Source organism: Boleophthalmus pectinirostris, unplaced genomic scaffold, assembly GCF_026225935.1.
Source record: "Boleophthalmus pectinirostris isolate CB_2022bp ecotype Guang Dong unplaced genomic scaffold, ASM2622593v1 HiC_scaffold_1035, whole genome shotgun sequence".
NCBI lineage: Eukaryota > Metazoa > Chordata > Actinopteri > Gobiiformes > Gobiidae > Boleophthalmus > Boleophthalmus pectinirostris.
The window spans coordinates 1,252-25,000 of NW_026570980.1; the positions used below are offsets into that span (position 1 = coordinate 1,252).

Below are 23,749 nucleotides of genomic sequence, written 5' to 3' on the forward strand. Positions count from 1 at the left end.
CTATTTGTAACTTGCTATGAAATTTGCTGCCCTATATAAGAGGGAGAAAATGTGCACACAGGTGTTTTCACCGTGGAGGTACACAGTCTTTTGACCGTCGCCATCGTTGTGATCTATCGAGTGCCGAATCTGTGTATTTTTGGATGGCTATGAGGTACGCCAATAAATGTTGAGGAACACAGTATTTGGACTCTGTTTTATTGAAGACACGCATCTGAGACACCACACACGCTGCAGCCATAGCGGACCTTGCACAGGGCAAGTTTTGGCCGCTACATTATTATTATTATTATTTTTACATTATTACATGATTTCTGTTCTAATGTTGTTTCCTCATCACTACAAACCTGGAGTTGTGTTTTGTTTCATTCACACATTTTTAACAAACAAACCCTGCACATTTGGGCAGAGTTCTTCTCTCAAACTGGAACCACTCCAGTCCAACTTGTGATGTCATTATGTGGTCATACAGGAAGTCCATTGTGTTTTTAAACTCCACACACCTTCACTAGAATCATTTGGATCATTTCAGCTCTGGAACTGCCAATCTTTACTGAACTAAAGGTAAAGGAACCATTCACTTGAAAACTACCGCTTCATGACATCACAAGGTGGAACAGAGCATTTAGAGCTGTGGAGATGTAGACAGAGTAATAATAAAGGGTTATTACTCAAATGCGTGAATGAAGCAAAACACAACTCTAAGTATGTTTTTGAGGAGGGACAAACATTGAGTGCGTATACATGCACATCAATAACCCGGTTATTAGCCATATCCCGGTTATGTCAGTATTCGGGTTACTGCGTATACATGCACCATCAAGAAACCGGGATACTCAAAAAACCCGATCATAACCGGGTTATTGATGTGCATGTATACGCACTCATTGTAAAAAGTCTAAAAGCTCACAGGAAACCAGTTTTGCTTAAGGTACAGTATGGCAGCTCTGACACAGCAAAGGATCATGGTCAATGTAGTTCAGTGTTTGATGTGTGATTAGGCAAAGCTGTTGCCTCACAATTCATAATATTATTGTGATATTACCAAATCACTGTATAATTATAAGAAATGCTTTAACTGCTCAACAGTGATCACAGGAGTGGTTCTGGAGCAAAGAGTCAGATCTAGTCCAGTGAGTTTCATTGGCACAGCCCAACATCACAACAACAGCATGCCCGGGGTTTTCCACAGACATGTGTTTGGAAAATAAACCACCGAAGAATGAAGCCAGTAGTCAGTCCTGGGATGTCCCGGGCCCGCCTCCTTCCCTATGAGGAGCACCAGGGCCCGTCACCTCCCCGTAAAGAGCCGTGCGCTCAGGAGGACCGGCCGCTCTGCTGACTGCGGGATGAGTAAAGCCTCGGGACCGTGACTCACCGGTGACATCATTCTGAAGTCACACGAGCTTCTATAGAAACCCGCTCAGTGCACGAGGGGCCTACTTTCGGAAAACCACGTGACCTTCTGGCACTGTGCAGAGTGCACGAGTGTGAAATGCATTATGCATGTTAGTGCGCACTCGTGTAAATACAATAGCCTTCCTCTGCTCACGTTGTTTTCGATTCGGTTCAAGTGCGCGATTTGTGGAGCAGGTTGAGCAGATGATACAAGCATGGACATGCCACACATCACAAACCAGCAACCAAAAGTGATGCCAATAGTGATGCTAAACCGCGCACGGCTAAGCTCCTCACACAAACATCACAAGAATTCACTAAAGAACAAGTGTTTACGAGATCAGATCATATGGAGCAGATGAACGTACACAAAACAACAGATCCTCCATCTGGGAAACACGAGCGGAGCGGAGGCGCCGAGGCCGAACACTTGTTCCACACAACACACCGTAAACAAACGCTCCTCCAGCCCTGAGCAGATAAACAGCGGGCAGAGCAGGGCCTCTCTGCCCGTGTCCTCAGCAGCTGCAGCGTCGGCTCTTACCACACGGAGCCGTACGCCCCGGAGCCCACCGGGGACAGGCTCTGATAGCGCTGCGGGACCTCCCACACGGTCTTGTTGAGCTCCTGTCGGTGGAACACGGGTCTCTCCTGCGACATTCCTGCGGACAGAACAGCAGCGGAAACTTCAGTGTTCTGCGGCGTGGCGCTGCTCCTCTGCGCTCAAACTTCTCTCCACAAACACCTCCAGAGACACAGAGCACAGCGGGGTCAGGGTGTGCAGATACGGGGCTGTGGCGCAGGGTCTCCCCCACTGTCGGTGCACAGCGGGCGGCTCTCGGGACTTCCTCTGACCGCTGTCTCCGGGAGTCTCCAGGAGGACTAGCTTTCGCTGGATTTCGCCCTGTTCTTTCACCGCTTATGGCACTGTGCGCGCAGGAGCAGCAGGAACGCGCACGGGGTTTGGCGAGATTCTCGCAAATCTCGCGAGAAGTGAACCTGTCGTTAGGACACTTGGGGATATCCCGTCACAGCCTCAGAAATAAGAAAATGACCAAAGTGCGAGACAACTGAAGCCACGGTGATCTCCGCCTGCTGGGCCAAAGGGCTAAATCTGTAAAATGTCAATTGTCAAAAACTGTCAGTGATGTGATGCAGTTCAGGTTAACAGCCAGTTACAATAATTTTAACAACACATGGTGCTCTAATTCCCCAGTAATCTCAAAACAGGGAAAACCTGGTTTGTTACAAAAATAAGCAGCCTAAAGTTGATTTCATGTGCCTCTGTATCTCTCCTTTTTGTTCAAACGCGTGGAAATTGTGCCATCTTATGGGAGCTTGGCAAACTGCATTGACTAAAAAGAGTTTCTCTATGTACCTGCTCCAAACTGAACTCACAAGAGTACACCTGCAGGGGGAGCTCATGCAAAAACTACTGTTTACGCTGAAAAACGTACCAGGAAACAACGTATTCATATAAAGACAAATGTAACTTGTGTTTAATCTGCCTTTTCATATAGAAATAACAAAAAATATCATATCCCCAGATAACTTCTCGATTCTGTTGTTTCCCCATATAAATCCTTATAATCAAAATAAATTAATAAGCAATTATAACCAAAGCTACTAAAAATAAAAATAACCAAAGCTACTAAAAATAAAAATAACCAAAGCTACTAAAACCCTACAGCCCTAGGAATGAAATAGTGGAACTCTGGTAAATAGCAATTTCTTATTCAAAACTACTTGACCATTATACACAGAATAACAAATAAAATGCAACAAGTAGTAGTTTCTCAATTTCTCAATGCAAAGACACATAAACATTTGGAAAACAGTTTAATTAAAATTGCATTGGACCCTTAAATATTTCATTCTCAGTTATAAAGAAGTGGAAACTGAAAGTAACAGCATTTGACATGATCATAACTGACGTCCATACAGATTTGGCATTAGATTAGGTTTAAATTACACTAAAGATACACAGAGTGTCATTATTATTTCATGTACTGATATGTGATTTACTGTACTAATTGATGGCAGTAAGAAACATTAACAGTTAAGTATTTTAAATTGTGCAAAGTGTGTTTTCGATGTCAACAATTTCAGGAAAAAACAGCATAAAATAAAATCTATAATGTACAGACAACCTTTACATATATTTTCTTCCCTCCACCTTTTTCACAATAAGAACAAAGTATAGGGCAAAAACAAGGCTCCATATTCAGGCTAGATCTTTTTATTTTTCCCATTAGATTTAGAAAGTCTTTATTGTAACTGAAACTGGGGCAGACAAAATGACTATTGTTAATAAGTAAAAGTATTGTACTAAAGTAGTAGTGATATGAGACAAGTCACTAAATTATCAGTTTGACAACGTTTGACAAATTTAAGTGAATGTTGTTCTAGTTTAGTCCTGGTTTAGACCAAGTTTACAATATCTTGGGTGGGGAGGGCTATTTTCAACAGGTGGTTAGCCATTGTCTGATGTAGACTTGGTTTGGTCGTGGTGTAGTTCAGGTTTAGATTTGAGTTGAGTGTAGGGATGGACTAATCCAGCAGGTGAGATTCTGACAATGATACTTTGACTTTATGTATCGACTGATACTCAATATCAACCATTACCACAGAAAATGGCCCTTATTTCCTTAAAACACAGTTGAATTATAACACAATTCTGCTATGCAACTGTTTTTTTATCCTTCAAATTGATCCTTCAAATAACTATGAAATCAGAAACCAAAATCCAGATTTTTTTCAGTATCAGCACCAATATTTGATACCAGTATCAATATCAGCGCATCTCTAGTTTAGTGCCAAATTTATATGGTGAATTTCCAAGTGTGAACACAGATTAGTACAGGTTCAAATCTAGATCAGGCCAAAGGTAGTTCTAGTTTGCATATTTATATTAAGAACTAGATTAGTGTTGATAAATCCAAACATTTTCTGAAATGGAAATCGATGTAAATGTTTTCAAGCAGAAACATGGAAATTTGCTCAAATTTGCCCTGTTAAAAAGTGTACTATGTAACTTTTCTGGTGGACGGTCTGCCAGTACGCCATTAAATGTCCATTATTAATCTCCCTGGAGACGAGCAGGTGACACCACCAGGCGAAGTTACAGGTCAGATCTGTGGACAGTGTAACCAGCTCACAGTATTTTATGTATTAAGTTATTTTGGAACAAAAATGCAAACAACAACAACAACCACCATGGGGGTAAACTCAAATTAAATGGATGCAAGATAGACAGGTTTAATGCCATACTATAGAATGTTCCAGGCAAACTAGCCTGTCTTCATGAAGACAGGCTAGTTTGGCAGACCTTCCACCAGAAAAGTTACACAGTGCACCTTTAAAATCAGTATTTCATTTATAGATGAAAGTGTCAAATGTATCCAACAGCTTTGAATGAGAAAAAACAACCTTCATATCTGTAGTCCACTCTCATTGTTGAATATGCAGTATCATCCACCACCAGTAGTGGGAGAAGCACTCTCTTCTCATCTTTTTAAAGGGGTCCCACAGGTGCCCCATTGCATCAGGGTGCTGTGGTTTAAGTCCAGTTCAAACAGTGCCCCCTACAGTTCTGATTCATGAGAGTATGCAGCTTCCATCATTTCAGAAACATGATGTAAAAGGCCATGAAGAAACAGGAGAGAGCCACAGGGACGTGAAGACGCGTGCCGATCACTGCAGCTAAAGACACAGAGAGAGGGGAGAGGGCATGGTCAAACATAGAGGTAAACTGAGGCCTGAACAAAGGAACTGTAAGTTTTTATATGAAGTTTCATCAACTGGACCTGTGTCCCCAGATATCGAATTATCAGTTTTTCAGTTCTGATGTCGATATAAGTATCTGTAGACACAATCAAACGAGACCAATGCAGACACTGAATACAGGATTTACTTCCTTTAAACTAAAATTAGACAAAACTGATCCAAATGTGTTTTGCATTTTTGTGTAAACAAAAGTTCAAACATTATTAGACTTTCTGTCCCAACTTTTGAGCAGTAAATATTACATCGATTCATATGTCCAACTAAGATATCAGCTGAACTGATATTTGAAGACCAATATTTGATACCAGTCAGACTGATGCATCCCTAACTTGGATAGGAGGTAGACACTTTCATAACAAATACAACAATTCTAATTGGAGGCCTTGCAGCATAGCTGCAAGCTGTAATACACGAAGATCAGAACAAGAACCAATGTGCAAACATGTGGCTCCAGAGTGAGTCAAAATTGGGGGTGTGTATGTCTGTTCAGAACCTGCATGCACAGAGAGGTCCCGGTGTTCCCCGTGTTTACGTAGCAACCAGTATTTATTATTTTAGGCTTATAATTAACCAAATAATTCTATGGCAATAGGCAATAGCCTATTCAATAGATTCAACGTTAAAAATGTCCTGCTTTTAGCCTAGTGTGAGAAATACAGTCGGACTAGAGCCAAACCAGAGTCCTGAACCACCGGGAGCAGCTCCGGTTCAATCCAGGCTCAGAGGAGCTGGAGCGGGAAGTGGTGTCAGGAGCCTCGGCCTGAGAAGAACTTTCCCCGGGAAGAACCAACAGTGTGGAGAACGGACGCTCAGAACAACATATAATCAACCAAACTGGACTCACGCTTCTGTCCGGATGCTTTACACCACGTCGGAACCAGCCACGGTTCTTGAGCACGGAGGACTGGAGCAGCCCGTCCGGACCTGTAGTCCACAGCGCATTCTCGCTTTTCCAGCACGGAACCAGCGAGCAGATGGTGACACGGAACCCCTTGGACCCAGTCCATCAAGCACTAGTCTTGCTTGCTCTCGTCTGGAACCAGCACATTTTGGTTGGTTTACCGGTGTACTGCAAATCTGGGACGTCTTCTTCAGCGGAAATATTTTTAAAAAGCACTCCGGGGGCATTATACGGGTTGGTAATATTTAATCGGTTAAATTTTTTTATGTAAAGCTCAATGTCTTGTGAATTAAAGTGTGCTGAGAACTCCAATGGCTTGAAAGCTTCAGCGGTGGCGCTACCCATTTTCACTGCCAAAATGGCGGCCTGCCTACTGTGAGTCACGTGGGGTCCGGAGCTCTATAGCGCCCCCTAGGGAGATTGTATGGAACAATAAAATTTTACTTTTTGTAGACATACAAAATTTGGTACACACATTCGTGACCTGGTCTTGATGAAAAAAGTCAGTGATGCCCACACTCCATCTCCCATGGTGTTGCCATGGGAACAGGTCAAAAATCAATCCTCGCCAAGGGGACGTCCATCAAAAACTTTGATGTACTCAAACCAAATTTGGTACACAGATGAATCATGGGAATAGGAACAAAAAGGTATATCGTGACCCCCCCAAACCGGAAGTCTGCCATCTTGGATAAAAAAAAACAACAAAAAAAACAACACATACAGAAATTGAAAAAAAATAGTAGGATTAGTTTAAGATTAGGGGTTGAGTCTATGGTTAGGGTTACGCCTAGGGTTAGGTTTAAGTTTAGGGTTATTAGCAGTTAGCAGGGTGCGGCGTTCTGAGGGGCGTGGTGTTTGTGGGGTGCAGCATTTACAGGGTGTGGCTTTTGCGGGGCATGGCGTAGACGCGCGTGTGGGCCGATCATTGCCGCTTGCGGCTATATTTATTATTTTTCTCCTAACCAACTCACCTATTTTTCATCCACTGAACAATGACAAAAAGTCCTGAAGTTTTGCCATCTGATATTTCCATTTTCCAAAAATAAATAAAATGTCTCATCAGCGCCCCCAAAAAACTCAAAAATGCATTAATGAATACAAATGAGGGCAAAAAAAAAAATTGCATGTACAATCATGAAATCTGACACAGAAGTCGATCATGTCATGACAAGGAAAAAATATTATTACGCCAACACCGTGCGCTCCACTAGGGGCAGCAATATTGGCTTAAAGTTTGCTAAACTTTTACAAACTCCTCCAAGGGCATTCACCCGAAAGAGCTCAAATTTGGTCAACATTATCTCAAGACGTGGAACATCAAAAGTTATCCAAATTTTTCACACGCGTCTTACGGTCTCTGAGCAGTGAAGCAACAAAAAATGCACACAATTTTGGAGATTTACAAATTGCTCCCATTTGCTCAAATGAACTCCGATTTCAATGAAATTTGAAACAGTTGTTAAAGTCTCTGTCTTTAAACTACTTAATGTGAAAAATACTAATTTGATGCATTAGCACCCCCTATAGGTTGAAACTAAATTTAATATGGGAGAAAATCATTTGTTCCCAAATAGTCATTCAAAAATTGCTGAAATTTTAAACAAAATTCCATTTTGGCATCCTGATTCAAAAGTCAATGACACACGTCATATTTTTCATGGCGTTGCCATAGCGGTGACATAAACTCTCCACGTTATTCCAAAGGTTAAAATCACCTAGTTGCACAAACTTTGGCCGATTTCACTCAAATTTTAATCGTGGGTTCACACCCCGACTATGAACAGACTGATCTAAGAAAAATGGGTGCAATAGTGCCCCCTAGAAAATTTGTATGGAAAAATAGTGTTTTATTAGTCATAGATATGTAAAACTTGGTACCCACATTTGTGACATGGTGTCGATTAAAAAACTCAGGATTAGGTTTAAGCTTAGGGTTATTAAGGTTAGTGTGGAGCGCGGTGTTTTGCGGGGCGCGGCGCTTGTGGGGCCCGGCGTAGGCGTATGCGAGGGCCGATCATCGCAGCTTGCAGCTAAATTTATGCTCTTTGAGCTCTAATTTGACCCCCTAAACACGTTTAAAAACTCACCAAACTTTGCCCAAAATTCGGAAGTGGCGAAAAATTCGATAAAATATAGATTTCGTCCATGGGCATAAAAAAATTGTGACACAGCGCCACCTGGAAAAGTCAAAATACATTGCACCTATGGGAGGCGTCCCGAAGTCAACTTTGTCGTAGAGCCACGAAATTTGGTACACACATTCTTCATGTGAAAACAAAACAAAACAAAAAAAATTTAATATGACCATGCCCCATGACAAATCAGAAGACGGCCATCTTGGATTGAAATTTGAGTCCACATTTCCGCTGACGTTGCGTTTGAATGCACTTCTCTGAAGGCGCTTTGCCCACAGGGCTGAAAATCACCGTACATCATCTAGAGAAGTGGAACATCTAAAGTTATCCAATTTATTTTGATAACTGTCATGGTTTCCGTAAATTTCAATCAAGATTTTGGCTAATTTCAAGATGACATTATTTGCTCCAGTTCGCACAGGCTTAGTCCGATTGTGCTGAAATTTGAATCACTAATGTGTGATCTCAGCCTGAATATAATATACTATAAAACATATGAAAAGTGAACACTATAGCGCCCCCTACCATAGACATGAAACGTCAACAATATTGGATCTGCACCAAATTTGGAAATTAAATTCTATGAATAACTACAAGCAAAAACATATTACTGACATGGAGCATTTTCATGGTTGGCCAGGAGGGGGTGCAAAAACTCCTACAAAAACATTTAAAGGTGCACTATGTAATTTTTCTTTTGGAGGATGGTTTGGCACACAAATTTAGAAAAATGGTTAGAAGTTAGGGTTAGGGCAAGGTTTAGGCTTAGAGTTGGGATTGAGGCTATGGTTAGGGTTACGACTACGGCTAGGTTTAAAGTTAGGGTTACATTAAGGGTTAGGCCTAGCGTTAGGGTTTGGCCTAGGGGTTAGGCTTGTGGTTGTGATTTACGATTGTAAGGGTTATGTGAGGCACGGCTTTTTTGGGACACTGCATTTGCAGGGTGTGGCGTTTGCAAGCGCGGCATTTGTAAGGCGTGGTGCTTGAGGGCGCCCGGAGGCAAGGGCAGTCTGACTCCGCTTGCAGCTTTAATTATTTTTATTTCTTCTGCTCTTTGAGGGAATTCTGGAGGTTCTGAACTTTTACATGAGCCATGGTCTGTCCATAAACTGAGAAGGAGAATAGTCTGCAGTCTGCAGGTGAGCGATCTGAGGATACAGGCTCAGTTGTGATTTTTGTTTTATAAAAAAACAGTAAAAGCTCAGGCTACATACAATTCTTTAATGTCATACTGAAGTCATTTAAACAGTAAATCAGATCCTGACTATCGCACAGACCTTTGTAGAAGACGCCCCAGACGCCCTTCTTCTCTGAGAGCAGCCAGCTGTTGATCCGGGGGACCTTTTTCAGATACGCACAGGTGCAGATGAGCAGCAGTCCGAACACTACTATCCCCTCAAAGGAGTACACTGTAGAGAGAAATAGGGACAGGCGACAGGTGAAACAGGATGACAGGTGAAGAGCAGCCCAGTGCTCTGCTGTGTGCAAAGGGGTCCAACAAATGATAAAATGCAGCACTAGTATCCAATACACTGGGTTCATGTGACATCAGGACATCGTAGAAGCCCTACAGTTTAAGCTAAGCTGAGACAGGTCAGAATCCTCAGGTGGAGCTTGCTGTTTTCACAGTAATGCAGATTTGTTGACCTGGTTTATGGTTCATATCTCTGTAATTACTGGGCCTATCCGCATGAAACCCAAAACATGCTACATAGGACTATAGGAAGAACAGTTGATAGTTAAGGTCAGTTAAATATAATCAATCAATGAACCTGCCCAGGGACTACAGCTGGAAATTAGCACTGATGCTACAACCTGGTACAAGCATCTCTCCTGTTAAGATTAATGTAAAAATGGTGTGCTGTCTCAAATAAATAAATCACTAAATAAATAAATAAAATGAAACTATAACAAAACAGTGAAATATTCTTCTCACGATCTCCTCAGAAAGAGGTGTCATGATGTTTGAGTAACCCTTTATTAGTCCGTCTACATCTCCAAAACTCAGAATGAATATCGGCTTGAGCATCCCCCTGGTTTGAAAGTCCCACCGCGAGCGTCCCATTCTTTCAGTAGAAATGTCCCCCTCCTCCCTCCAGGCAGCCCCTTCTCTTGGGCGGCACACGGGTACCTGCTGTGCCTGGGAGAGGGGGGACTTTCTCTCAGTCCTGTCACACACGCTGATGTATTGTGTTACAATACCAACTTCTATATCATAATAAAATGAAATGTGAGTGTACCAGACCAAATGTGGGGCCTTGTTTATGTCATTTTACTGATCATCCTAAAGCCGTACACATTTTTTCACTATGTAATATCAATATAATCCTCATTTACTCACTGAAGCTTACTATAAAATTGTATTTAATCATCCCCATGTCCTATAGCATCTGTAACTGTTGATGTGTATTCCATTGAAATATGTAAAGATAAAATTCTGAAATAGTTGTGGCACTCTCTCTTACTCACCAGAGGGGACTGAACGATTATGTGATTATGTGTAGTCCGTCAATTTCATTAAAGTGTGTTCCTCACTTGAGGACTATTCCTGAGGAGTAATTGGACACACTGTATTTACTCTATCTGTGTGTGTGTTTGAAACCATATCATTTTTGCATGTTTTGTTTGAATGTATGAACAAATAAGTTGAGATATATTGTAACTTGGATGTGTACAATGTTTTGTTTAGTTTGAAATGTTTTTTATTTATTTATTTATATGTATATAGATTATAAAGGGTACAATTCAAGAGGACTCTCCAGCCATGGGGACATTCCAGCTGATGTCCCTCAGAATGCTCTATTCCACCTTGTGATGTCATGAAGCTGTTCAAGTGAACAGCTCCTTTTCCCTTTAGTACAGTAGAGATAGGCAATTCCAGATCTGAAATTATCCTGTGATTCTAATGAAGGTGTGTAGAAAAAAAACAGTGGAGCACTTCCTGTATTATCAGGTGGAACAGGTGTTTTGAGTCAGACAGAAGAGCACAACCTAAAATCTACAGGGTGGTGAATTTGTGAATTAAATAAAACACAATTCTGGTATGTTTGTGATGAGGAAACTACATTAAAACAGAGATCAGAAAATAGCCTACTATGGGCCCTTTTGCATGTTGTATTTTGCATTTGTTAGGATTATGAGATCATGTCAAAACTATGGAGTTTGTTGACAATTCGTTTACAATTAGCCTACCTGCAAAGCAAAGCGTTAACAATGATATTACACAATTCAGCTGCATACATATTAAACCAACTAAACAATGCAAACTTGCCCAATATTAAATAAAGCATTGTAAAATTGTTGTGTGGAGAAGTCTTGGGGCCACGTACACAGCAGTGGCTAAGACAGCCTTAGCTTTGTTAGCATCTCAGCAGCTTTCTCTGTTATTTTGTATCTGTCACTATACATTTAGCTCTCAGAATCAAACAGAACAAGCTCACCATTGGTCATATTCGCAGCTTGATCTCCCACGGCGTTGTACACTGGAGTATTTTGTGAATCAGCAGTTCATTCTGGCTGTAGAGTTGGACTGAAGTGAAATAGTGTCGGAGAAGCGCTTGTTTTTGACATTTCCGGTTTCGTCATTGAAGCACGTGGCACTGACATCTGCTGGACAAACACTGCAATTGCAACACTCCCGAGTGAAACAGAAAAATGACTTCAAAGCTTCTGTTTTGTCCAGACAAAAGTGTAATAGGCAGGGCTCCCAAAATTTGACAACTAAATAGTACTAAATATAACTTAATATAAATACTAAATAAAACTAAATACACTGATCTCAAAATTGCCATTTGACCCTTATTTGTCAGTTCCTGTTCTCTGTCTTTGTATCATGAGCCAAAAATAAGGAGTTGTGCAAAGGCAAAAGGCAGAAACTGACATGATTATTATTTGCTTAATTTTGCCCAGACTTCCATCTATTATAGGAACATCTCACCAAAGTTGAGTCATCATGGGGTTTGTTTGAAATGATATAGAAGAGTTTTGGATTTCTTGTTTAGTGCTGATCAGGATCATGCGGCAACACTTACACAGTTAAGAAAAGTTACAAAAAAAATAATAAAAATGCGGTTCTTATTGCCTCTCCGTCTGACCTGTAACCTAGTTTGCTTGCTCAGTGGAGATATACATGTTTAATGCCATAGAAATAAAATCTTTATGGAGACAAGCAGGTTGAGCACCCTTCACAGGAAAACCTACAGAGAACCTAAGCAGTGGGGATAAAATGGTTGAGTGAGAATATTACTATCGATTACAGATGTTTTATTGCTCAAACATGCTATCAAAAACAGGCATTCTTACAGTAAGTGGGCTCATTTCTCCACTGATGTACTCTGTAACTTGACTGGGTTGTGTCACTTGCTTCTCTATTGTGGAAATAGAGAACTTTAAAGCCTTATTGTAGAACAATACAGGCAAAACAAACAAATAATTATAATAATAATAATTATTATAATCATTCTTTAAGCTTAATTTTAAACTGTGAGCTCTTTATATTCCTGTTACAAATACATTTCATGTATTTTAAACAATATATTTTACATTGTGGTATGGTTTCAAAATATATATTGTTAATAAAAAAAAATACTATGGCAACAACAAGAAAGTATAGAATGTTAAACACTCAAATTTGACATTTAAATGTTTAATAAAACATTCATGGAACATGGAGTAACACTGTTGTTTCTTTAAATAAATCTGATATGGTAACACTGGTCATGAGCATACACAGGTCCAATATAAGAAAAGTTGCCAAACTCTGGCACATTTTTCAATAAAAAAAACAAACAACTTTAAAGCTGCACTGTGTAATATTTCTGATGCAGGATCCACCACATGCTTGCCCCCTATTGCTATGCCTGAAATGTAGCAACAGATCTTCTGTCATGGAGATAAGCACATGAAGGATGCATTTTTATATAAATGTATTAGTTTAATCCCTTAGTCTGGAACATACCTAGCAAATCATTAACATCTCCATGAGTCAAGCAGGACTCTGTAACAATAGTTACACACTGCACCTTTAACGAGAGTGAAGCAATGGCTGAGTCAAGACGTAAACAATTCAAACATTCACAAAATGTAGTTATGGAAAAGCAAAGACATGGTAAAAGCAAAAGTGACCAAGTGCCTGTTTCTAATTTCTTAATGCAACAGATCTTTGCTTAGACTTTTCAAACACCATCATTATAAATTACAGCAGGTTTAAGGCAAATCTAAACTGGGACTAAACCAGAACTAAACCAAAACTAAAACCAGAAAAGAACCAGGACTAAATCAGGACTGAACTATTGGTGGTTTTCCTGATTGTAGAATGTAATGATGTCATTCTCTCAGATGGGGGCAAGAGACAGATTTCCCTATTAGTAACATTGTACTTTGTCATGAAATATCCAAAAGGTTTATTCACAAAACTTTAAAGTTATCTTTTTTATTGGTGACTAAACCCATTCACTTGCTATATTACAACAAAAAACTAAATTTTAACTGTATTTACTTTAGCTGACCCCCAAATATTATTGGCCTATAAAATGATGTGATGCCATCTGAAAGCCAGCAATAATTTTGATAATTGATGAATTCAACATTGATTAGTTTAAATTATTACTGATAAGATTTTTATTTATTTATTTTTCATTTTGAATCAAATGTTTTTAGTTTGTTTTTTTTTTCTCCATTAAAACAATGTATTCTTATAATTTCTCAGGAGAACAGATCTAAAACTGAGACTAAACCCAGAATTAAACCAGGATTAAAGGAGGACCAAACCAGGTTTAGATCAAAGTCTAAATTGGGGGAAACCATAAACAAACCATAATTAGTTAAGATATAAAAAATAAATAAATAAAATAAATAAAACTATAATTTATCGTAATTGCAGCTCAAGATTTAAACACATCTAAGATAGGACCGAACCAGAACTGAAACAGGACCAGGACCAAAGGTGTGACTAATACTAAATCAGGATTATAACCAGTCCAAACTGAGATGATCTATACAAATATAATGGAATTTGAAATAAAACAGTTCATTTATCATTAAGTGACCTTAAAATGCAACCACCATCACTGTCATTTACATCCCCTTCAGCACCAGCATTTGAATAAATTATCAATAAATAAATATAAAAAGAAGAAATTACTTTACAAAATGCAAATTAGGCAGGAATCTCCCATTTGTGTTGGGACGTGACACAGGAAAAGTACCTCAAAAAGTACCCTCCAAATATTAAGGACAGCAGGAGAAGACAGAGGAGAAGGTAATGGATTGATTTTAAGGAGTAGGACATTTTTAAATTACAAGTTTCAAGACTTTTCAGAAATTGTATTATTGTGTGAAGCTACAGCCACAACAAAAAAATATTTAAGGTCCCATATTAGGCTATTTTCTGATCTATGTTATAATGTTGTTTCTTCATCACCAACAGACCTGGAGCTGTGTTTTGTTTCATTCACACGTTTGACACACAAACCCTGCATATTTAAGATGAATCTCTCAATCAGAACACACTCTGTTCCACCTTGTGATGTCATGCTGTAATATAGGTATTTTTTAAACTCCATAACACCTTCATTAGAATAATTTGGATGATTTCAATCTTGGAGATGTAGACAGACAAATAATAAAGGTTTACTCTAACGTGTGAATGAAAGAGGACATGGCACAGTTTTTGAGGAGGCAACACCATTATAACATAACTTAAAGCTCACAAGAGTCCATTTTGCATAACATAAGACCTTTAAGCTAGTCAAAACTCCTCAAACCAAGATTCTGCACGAGTCATTTTTATATATTCATTTTTGCAGTCAATATTAAAAGTCCTAGGGAATGCCATCCTTCCTTTGACAACACTGAGAAGGCGGTACACTCCAGTCGTAGACATAGGACAACCGTAACTTCACTTCCTCCTTACAAAGTCGTCCCTCTCGTTGTAACGTTTGATGCTTTTCCAACATGTCCTCCAAACTTTGCTTATGTGTCACTAAATATTTATTATTGCACCCACGCGACTTGTACTCCGTATCAAACCGTGGATCGTGAGTTCGCTTCACGTCGACTGGAGCTAACCACGCCCCTAGAGACACATCCTCGCTCTGCCATGTTTTGAAATACCCTGAATTCAAATGGATGTAACGGACAAGATCAGATGAGAGAATGTACCCTCCTCCTAAAGCGTAAGGAAGGTAGTAATCGCAAAGCTCCCATGAACTCTCTCGCCATTTTCCTGCAGATTTCACTCGACCTCTTCCTGAAAAAAATCCCCAATACAATCGACTTGGCTCTTTGGATTTTAGCTCCTCTTTAATCAAGTCTAGGCGAGCAAACGTGTCGTCGTCTGCTTTCAAAACAAACTTAAAATCGACGTTTTGGTCCAACCATGAGTACATGTGGATCAGCTTCATTGTGAGATTCTCGTATGAGTCTTTTAAATCTGGTAACAGCAGTAAGTCTTTGTGTCGAGCCTGTTCTGTGTTAAGATTTAACATGTCTTCATTAGATAGTCCATTAATTCCAACAACGAACATAGCTAAAATATCTGTATCGCGTTTGACAAGCCACGTACTTCGAATAATACTGCGTCTTTCTGTGTATTTTGGTCCTGTGGTGATAAGGACAACCAAAAAAGCAGAGAGGTCTTTTCTTAAGTCTGAAGAGGGGGGGAGTTTGAGCGCCTCCTGATGGTGGTGAAGAGGAGAGCCAGCATGTGGAGCCTGTCCAGGGGGGTCAGAGTGAGATTGTTTTAAGGTTTCTGAAGTGCATTTGGCCAAAAAGAGCAAAACAATGGTGAAAATGCACACGAAGCTGAGGAACAGCACTGTCTTGTGGCGACACATAAGACGCATCATGTTCATGGTGGAGACCTGGAGGAAAACACCAAGAAAAAAAGCTAATTATTTTACAATATTTTTAAATGATCCCAATGACAATATTCAGATAATATTAAAGAAATCCATCTTAATAGTGCTTAAATGGTCAAACCTCCTTCTCTTTAAGAAGAAGGTCAGATCTCAGAACCTCAGCAGGGCAGGGACTGGTCAGTAATTAGAAGGGAAATTGCTGGAAATACCAGGTGCCACAATGGGGCAGCAGTCGCAAATCGGTTGTTGTGCCCTTAGGCAAAACCATAGACTGTATAAAAGAAGTGGACTCAACGCCACTCAAATGAGGCTCGTGATGCTCACAGTCATAGGAGCAAATCTGGAGCCAGGCTCTATGTTATGAATAGAATTTTTTTGACAGACAAAATAGCGGAAAAAAATTCAGAATCATGTAGAGCGAGTTAATACGAACATTTTAAACCCAAAACGATGAGGCTCACTGAAACAGGTACAGAGAGAGGAGCCACAAGATCCTAATGTAAAATCAATTGGAGCCAGAGTCAGAAGGAGCCAGAAGAGCTTCCTGGCGAACTTCGTATTTAGCACACGGAGGCTGGAGCATTAGCTATGTCCACTCATATATACGGTCTATGGGCAAGACACTTAATCCACATTTGCCATGTGGTGTATGTGTGTGTTGGTGATGGTTAGCTGTGGCTACACTATTGTAGCCATGAATAAAAAGTGACTTTGAGCATCTGGGAAAGGGCTACACGCATAGTTTTTAAATAATTATTTGTTTTTATTTCATTCATAAAATATAGGGAAAAAAAGACATCATCAGTGTCATAAAGTTAAATACACAAGACATTCATGAAATGGAGCCGAAAGAAGAGTAATTTTCTGTTATTAAAATTAATGTGCTGTAAATGGTTTGGTACAAAAGGTAAATGGAAAATGAAAATTTCCATACCGGCTTGTCAAATAGTGGAGCTGTTTAGGAGCAAAATAGTTTGCTTTTATGATACAAGCATGAAATTTTGCCACATTACTAACACCCCCAGGACTAATATTTCTAGATATGGAACCAAGGCTAAGTCGACCCTGGAGGGAAGAACTGTGCGTGTCACAAACTTATTCAAAGTGCTCTAAGTGCAGCTGCTGCCATGAATCTGTACATGCCAAATTTGCCTTTGCACTCTTGCATCGCCAAGCACAGGCTTCTGCATCCACACTTGATAAGTTCATAGCATGCGTCCTTTGCTGGGGGAGCGTGGTCCACAACAGTAACCAGTGACTGCCATCATGCTTCCATCACCAATCTGCAGGTTGGGGAGATCTGGTGTCTTAAAATCCAAAAATTCTTAATGGTGCATTTTAGCTTTGGCTGGAATGTTCCACTGTATGGCATTAAACATGTCAGTCTTGTGTTTATTCAGTTAAGAATTGAAAATGTGTTTATTGCTCAAATACCTAAAATGCAGACATTCTTACATTTAGTAGGATCTCTTGTTTGTCTAGGGATGTTAATAATCTGGCAAAATGTCATGCTTGTACCCATGGATCTATTAAAATAAAAGAGAACAATTGAGGACTGTTTTGGTCCTTAACAGCTCCACTAAAAGCCTGATCCTGTCAGATCTCAGAAGCTAAGCAGGGCCGGGCCTGGTTAGTACTTGGATGGGAGACCACTGAGAAAATCAGGTGCCCCAGTGGGGTGGCAGTTGTAAAAACTGTCATTGTGTCCTTAGGAAAGGCACTTCACCCACATTGCCTAGTATGAAAGTGGTGTGTGCGTTAGTGATGGTGATGCGTGGAGGGGCCGATGGCGCAGATTGTCATACTCGCTTCCATCAGTCTGCAGTCTCTCCAGGGCAGCTGTGGCTGCTATAGTATCTTACCACCACTGGGTTTGAATAATATGAATAATGCTCTGTAAAGTGTCTTTGAGTGTCCAAAAAGAGCTATAAAAAAAGCAGCAACTGATTGACTGTAGTCTAGAAATTGTAAAAAAAATAATTGCATAGGGACTCCAATGGATAAGATAAAAAAAAAAAAAAAATATATAGCACTAAGCATGTATTGACCAATTTGCATTTATCTTATTTAAAATAATGACAGTAAATACCCATTTCAAAGTAATTGTACCACCATCTGTCCATCTAAAGTACACAAAGAAAGTTTGCATTGATTGAGCTGCACTGCAGCTACTGCAGTTTTTTTTTTCTGGTTACCACAGATTATGAATTAAAACACTGTAATAACTAAACAATAACAGACAATTTACCTTTTGATGATTACGTGGGATGACCGTTAATCACTGCAAAGAGAATCTGCAGCCTTGTTGTGCTAACGTTGGCTAAGGGGGGGAAATATTGTACGCACTTTAAAGAAAACCCCCCAAAAATGTAAACGAGCTGTGCGTGGACATGTCGGAGTAAGGATTAAAACGACGAAATCAATAAATAATACATTCAAAGCATTTGTAGCGTAATCCGAGTCATATTTTATCCCAAATATCCAGATTGTGTGGATAAATATAATCAGCGATTTGCACTGAGAGCTGCCATGTCGAAGAGGAAACGGAAGTGAAGCCCTCGACCATTGAAGTATTAAAAATAGAAACCAAAAAATACAATTGGGAATTTATTTATTTTAATTTATAATGTTAGAACCGGTTGGATTTTCATTCACGGGCAGGACAGAAATTGTAAGAATACTGTTTTGAAAGTGTCAGGAAAAAAATAAATTGTAGACAGCTGTAAAAGGCGCATGCGCAGAAGTATTTTGCGAAAAGTGAGCAGATATGAGAGCAGATGCATGTACTGCGTGCTTCAAAATAAAAATACTTTAGATGGCAAATAAAACGAAATAAAATTGTAGAAAAGTATTAATTCAGAAGTTAAATAGTAATTTATTGATTTGATCAGTACATAAATAGACATGTAGACTGTATTTGTTAAAACATTTTGTGAAAGTATTGAACCCCCCATTAAATATGATTTTAAAAAAGTTTGTCGCACTTAAATGTTATTTAAACTCCTGGAAGAATTAACATTTATTTTATAAAGAATTCTAATATAATGTAATAATTATCTATAAATAATGCCAGTATGCTTGTGGGTTTTATATTTTGTTTCTATTAGCACGTATTAATAAAAATAAAATATTAACGATTGTAGATTTTTTTTTTTTTTTTTTTTTTTTTTTTTACAAGTGATTTATTTTAATGACAGGAAGTCTCATTTCTGTGGCTTTACAATGCGCCGTACTGTCCATTGCTAGAGGTTTCAAATTCACCTTAGCTTCTGCAAATACAGGGATGACAATTTGCATGTTCACACATATCTACCCTGAGCATTCTCTGCGAACATGTTCACGCTTATAACTTAATTTTTTGTATCCAAATATAAATCGCTTTTTGCCTTCATTTTCCCCGGTTACTAGCGCTGTTGCTAACGTTGCTGGCTGCTGCTGCTTCATTCAGGAGCTATGACAGACAGGAGACGCGACCGACTTCACTGGAGATTATCATTACATTTTGCTTTATTTTTGCTCATTTTGGGACCGTGCGTAGTTGGATTGGCTGAGTTTGATCCGTATAAGATATTGGGAGTAAGCAGGAGAGCGAGTCAACCTGAAATCAAGAAGGCATACAAGACCCTGGCCAAGGAATGGTGAGTGGATCTGCAGTAGGCCGTTATCCCCCAACACATTTTACATGTATTTCCTTTTTCGCTCTTCTCTTTTCCCTTATTTTTCTGGTTGTGCGATCTCATATGCACAGAGATATACTTATTCGGCTTATTTTTAGACTATGGACGCCACCGTAACCTCTTGTATTAATGAGAAACGCTGGATATATGTAGGTTCAATAGCCATTCCAGTGGGGATTTTTGTAGTAGACTATAAACACTCGTTGGAAATACTCTTGTCTAATATAATATAGGCTTCAATTCATGTCCACGATGGATTGTATTAGGTACAGTGTTTGACTTAATTGTTTTGGTTTTGCTTTTTGTCCTTGCCAGGCATCCAGACAAGAACAAGGACCCATCTGCTGAAGACATGTTCATCAAGATCTCTAAGTCCTATGAGGTAGGATTGAAAGTATAATATTTTAAGCATAAGAAAGGTGCAAGCATTTAAGACACAGTCAAATTTTGAAATGACTCATATCATAACATAAATGTTTCATTTACTATGTATGTTTCATTTTCTTTTCTGCAATTCAAATAGCTTCTAGATTTGTCAAGAGTATCAAAAATCTGATACTAATTGATACCAAAACTAGTATTAGATACTAATTTGAACAAATATTGATATTAATAGTATTGATAATATATTACTTGTCTCCATTCAGATTGCAATTTTGATTAATCTTGCAGCCCAACCTATGAATAGCAATAAGATATTTGTTGTGATAATAATTGTGTTGTCTTATGTTGTTTCAGATCCTGTCTAATGAGGAGCGCAGAGCAAACTTTGACCGTTATGGACAGATGGATGAGAACCAGCCGTTCGGTCAGTCTCAGCACCATGGCTTCAGGAGCTTCCACCACAGCTTCTACTTTGACGAGTCCTTCTTCCAGTTCCCACGGTAACGATTCTGCTTTAAAGAACACTATGGAAAATTCTGATGTTTTCTTTCAAGGTGGAGTTTATGTGATTGTTTCCCAGTGATGGGACAAGATCTTGTGCCACAAGATTGTGTGCACACATGAGCAAAATGATCTTGTGAGATTTTTGTCCATGTGATTACATTTAGATTGGGGAAAAATATTTAAGAGTGTAACTTAGCAAACTTAAGAAGCTGTAGTTTGGGCAAAACACCAACAAAACTGTTAAAAAAGATTAATCAAAGTTGTGATGCCACACTTGTGACCTGAATTGCACGACTGATTTATTATAGATTATGTCATAATCTCATTTTGTCTTGTGGAAATTGTCTCGCCCGCCACTATTGCTTACATCCTTTTGATCAAGAATGGACAGTGGGCATTCAGTCTTTGTGTAAAGTATAATGGTTTTATCTATGTGTAAACCATTGTAATTTCAAACCTAAAATATGGTTAAAGTTGATGACTTGGTACATGACATTTGGTAAATTCAAAGTCTTAAGTATCTGAATCTCACTTCATTCATTCTCCTGTTAATTCTGTTTTTGTGTCTCTTGGCAAGATATTTGATCTAACATGCCTGTGCAGCTGTGTGCTTGTGTAATTGATGGTGGTTTGAGATGTTGGCACAGCAATATTACCATCTGTCAGCCCTAAGGCAACTCCAGAAGAAGCTATTGTTAAGATAGCTAAAAGTGTGATTTATTTTAATGCATAATGCAGTGTAAAGGGGTGAGGGTATCTCAGAGTATTACACGCCAGTTACCAATGAAAAATATTTAATCTTTTAACAGACATTTGCAAGGGGGAAACTAGCCCTTTAGGTAGGTTTCTGGTATCTAAAAACATATATATATTTTTTAATTTTTATTTCATATATTCATGAGTATCAAGCATTTCTGCAGAATTTAAATCAAGCTTGAAAGGCAGTTATTAGTATTTTCATCCTACCATTGTTAGCAACAGACCTGTTCTAGATCCACAGCTCTGTCCTGTTTATGACCTGCTCTGTGTCTCTTTTCTGTCTCTCTACCTCAGGTCTCGTGAGTTTGCTGACAGTAAATACCTGCTCCATCACGCTCAGTTCAACAGTGAGATTCTGCCTGACAGTTTCAGGAGGCCCTACCTCATCAAAGTGACCTCCGAGTGGTGCTTCGCCTGTGTGCACATCCAACCAGTGTGGAAGGAGGCCGTGGAGGAACTGGAGGCGCTGGGTAAGAGACGAGAAAAGAGAGGGGCAGAGAGGGAGAGCAGGAAAGGGGAGGCGAGGGGACGGGTGGGGGACTGAGAGGAGAGAGGAGATGAAGGAAAGGCAGAGAGGAGAGAGAACACTTACTGTATATGAGATATTCAGCTGTGGCCCATTCAGAAGCTGTGTTAAGTGGTCAGAGAAAATCAATTATTCATTGGTGGCAGATGTTAAAAAGATGCCATTTTAAGACACTGAAATCAACAGTATTAGCATTAGACTGTCGACCATTTTATGTACATTTTTAACACAAGTTATTAAGTTATTATATTATAATGTCATATAAAATAAATACAGCAAGTTACTTTTTATACATGTATTGTATGGTTTAATGTGTTTATTTGAGAAAAAAAAAGGTTTGGGACCAGGCCTAAACCAGGATCAAACCAATGTGTATATAGCCTAAACTTAGATCTCTTGATGTTCCTACACACAAGTATACCTTAGACAGACCTTTTATTAGACTTTTCACGCTCTTTAGATGGACCCCAATGCTCACTAGATTTAGTTGTGTTTACTTTACTTTTTGATTGCCCTTGTTCACATACACCTCACATTATGCGGCCCAAACACTCACCATGAGCCACGAGAGAGTCCATCGGAGTCCTTCAAGAGAACAGAGCCTCATGAATGTGCACACACAAACACACGCACTTCGTCTTTACGTAATGGTGGCGGAGGAGAAAATGCTTTTTGACCCAGGCTCCCCTGCGCAGACAGACCCAGGCTCCCCTGCGCAGACAGACCCAGGCTCACCTGCACAGATAGACGCAGGAGGAGACATGTTGCTGATTTTATGTTGACCCAAATTTTCTCATCAGACGAAAGTGTCAAACAGCAGCTGTGTAGCACCCATTCATACAATATACGTGATCTGAGCGCTCTTTTGCCCAATGCTATGCACTAAAGGTCAGCCCGAGGTCAGCCCGAGGTCAGCCAAGTTCACACCCAGTGCTCTTTTGCGTTAACCTAACTAATGACAGTGTGAAAATGACCTTAGACTTAGACAAACTTTATTGGTCCACAAAGGAAATTATCTGGACACAGTAGGTAAATATAACAACAAAGGTCAAAAATATAAATATAATACATTCAAAATAAGTAGCAAAAATAGACTGGACTGGTGTCTAATAAGGCGTTATTATTGTAGATGTGCAAAAAAAAAAAATCTGTGTTAAACCTCCTGTATTTGTGTCTCCTGCAGGTGTGGGCATTGGTATCATAGATCTGGGATATGAGAGGAGGCTGTCAACTCAGCTTGGAGCCCACCGTGCCCCCTCCATCATCGGGCTCATCAACGGCCGTGTGTCCTTCTTCCACCAGGCCGTGGTCCGAGAGCACCTCAGACAGTTCATAGAAGATCTGCTGCCAAACAAACTCGTACACAAGGTAAAAGATCTTTATGATCTAGCCTATGTTCTATTTTGTGTTCACTGTTCTGTTTTATTTTTTGTTTAGAATAAAACCAGAACATAGGTAGATCATGATTTTACTGCAGAAATTCATAGCTTTATTTCACTGTAGCAAGCAGCAGATTTTCATGCATGCATTTATACTGTTAAGAAATGGCTATGTGACCATTTTTAACCCTACCCCTAAGTGTGGCCTGGAGTCCGCATTGTCTGAATAACCAAAACTTAATATAGGAAAGTAGGCGGAGATGGGGGGGGTAACTGAAAACTGAATGTGCATGAATGAAGCTAAATAGTTTTGAGGAAGTTTATAATGAGGAAATACTACTGTAACGTGGTTAAATACTAAAAGTAGATTTTTCTTAAGTAGAAGTGGAACAGCAGTGGTAATTCTTGTGTTTTGCAGATCTCCGACAGTAACTACGA

General features: G+C 39.5%; 2 protein-coding genes across 2 annotated transcripts; both read right to left on the reverse strand.

Annotated features, from left to right (window-relative positions):
- Positions 1 to 3,220: 3,220 nt before the first annotated feature.
- Positions 3,221 to 11,823, reverse strand: tmem167b (transmembrane protein 167B). Its single transcript, XM_020930988.2, has 3 exons — positions 11,664 to 11,823; positions 9,501 to 9,632; positions 3,221 to 5,100 (listed from the first exon to the last, which is right to left on the reverse strand). Exons 1-3 carry the CDS (start codon positions 11,671 to 11,673, stop codon positions 5,018 to 5,020), a joined length of 225 nt encoding a protein of 74 aa, XP_020786647.1. The 5' UTR covers positions 11,674 to 11,823; the 3' UTR covers positions 3,221 to 5,017.
- Positions 11,824 to 12,852: 1,029 nt separating this feature from the next.
- Positions 12,853 to 18,614, reverse strand: b3galt6 (UDP-Gal:betaGal beta 1,3-galactosyltransferase polypeptide 6). Its single transcript, XM_020931019.2, has 2 exons — positions 18,331 to 18,614; positions 12,853 to 16,085 (listed from the first exon to the last, which is right to left on the reverse strand). The coding sequence occupies exon 2, from the start codon at positions 16,074 to 16,076 to the stop codon at positions 15,045 to 15,047; it is 1,032 nt and encodes a 343-aa protein (XP_020786678.1). The 5' UTR covers positions 16,077 to 16,085; positions 18,331 to 18,614; the 3' UTR covers positions 12,853 to 15,044.
- Positions 18,615 to 23,749: the final 5,135 nt, after the last annotated feature.

Coding starts and splice junctions, on each gene's coding strand:
- tmem167b (XM_020930988.2), bottom strand. Junction 5,101..9,500: donor CTGGGGCGTCTTCTACAAAG/GTCTGTGCGATA, acceptor CTGTGTCTTTAG/CTGCAGTGATCGGCACGCGT.
- b3galt6 (XM_020931019.2), bottom strand. CDS start 16,076: ATGAACATGATGCGTCTTATGTGTCGCCACAAGACAGTGCTGTTCCTC.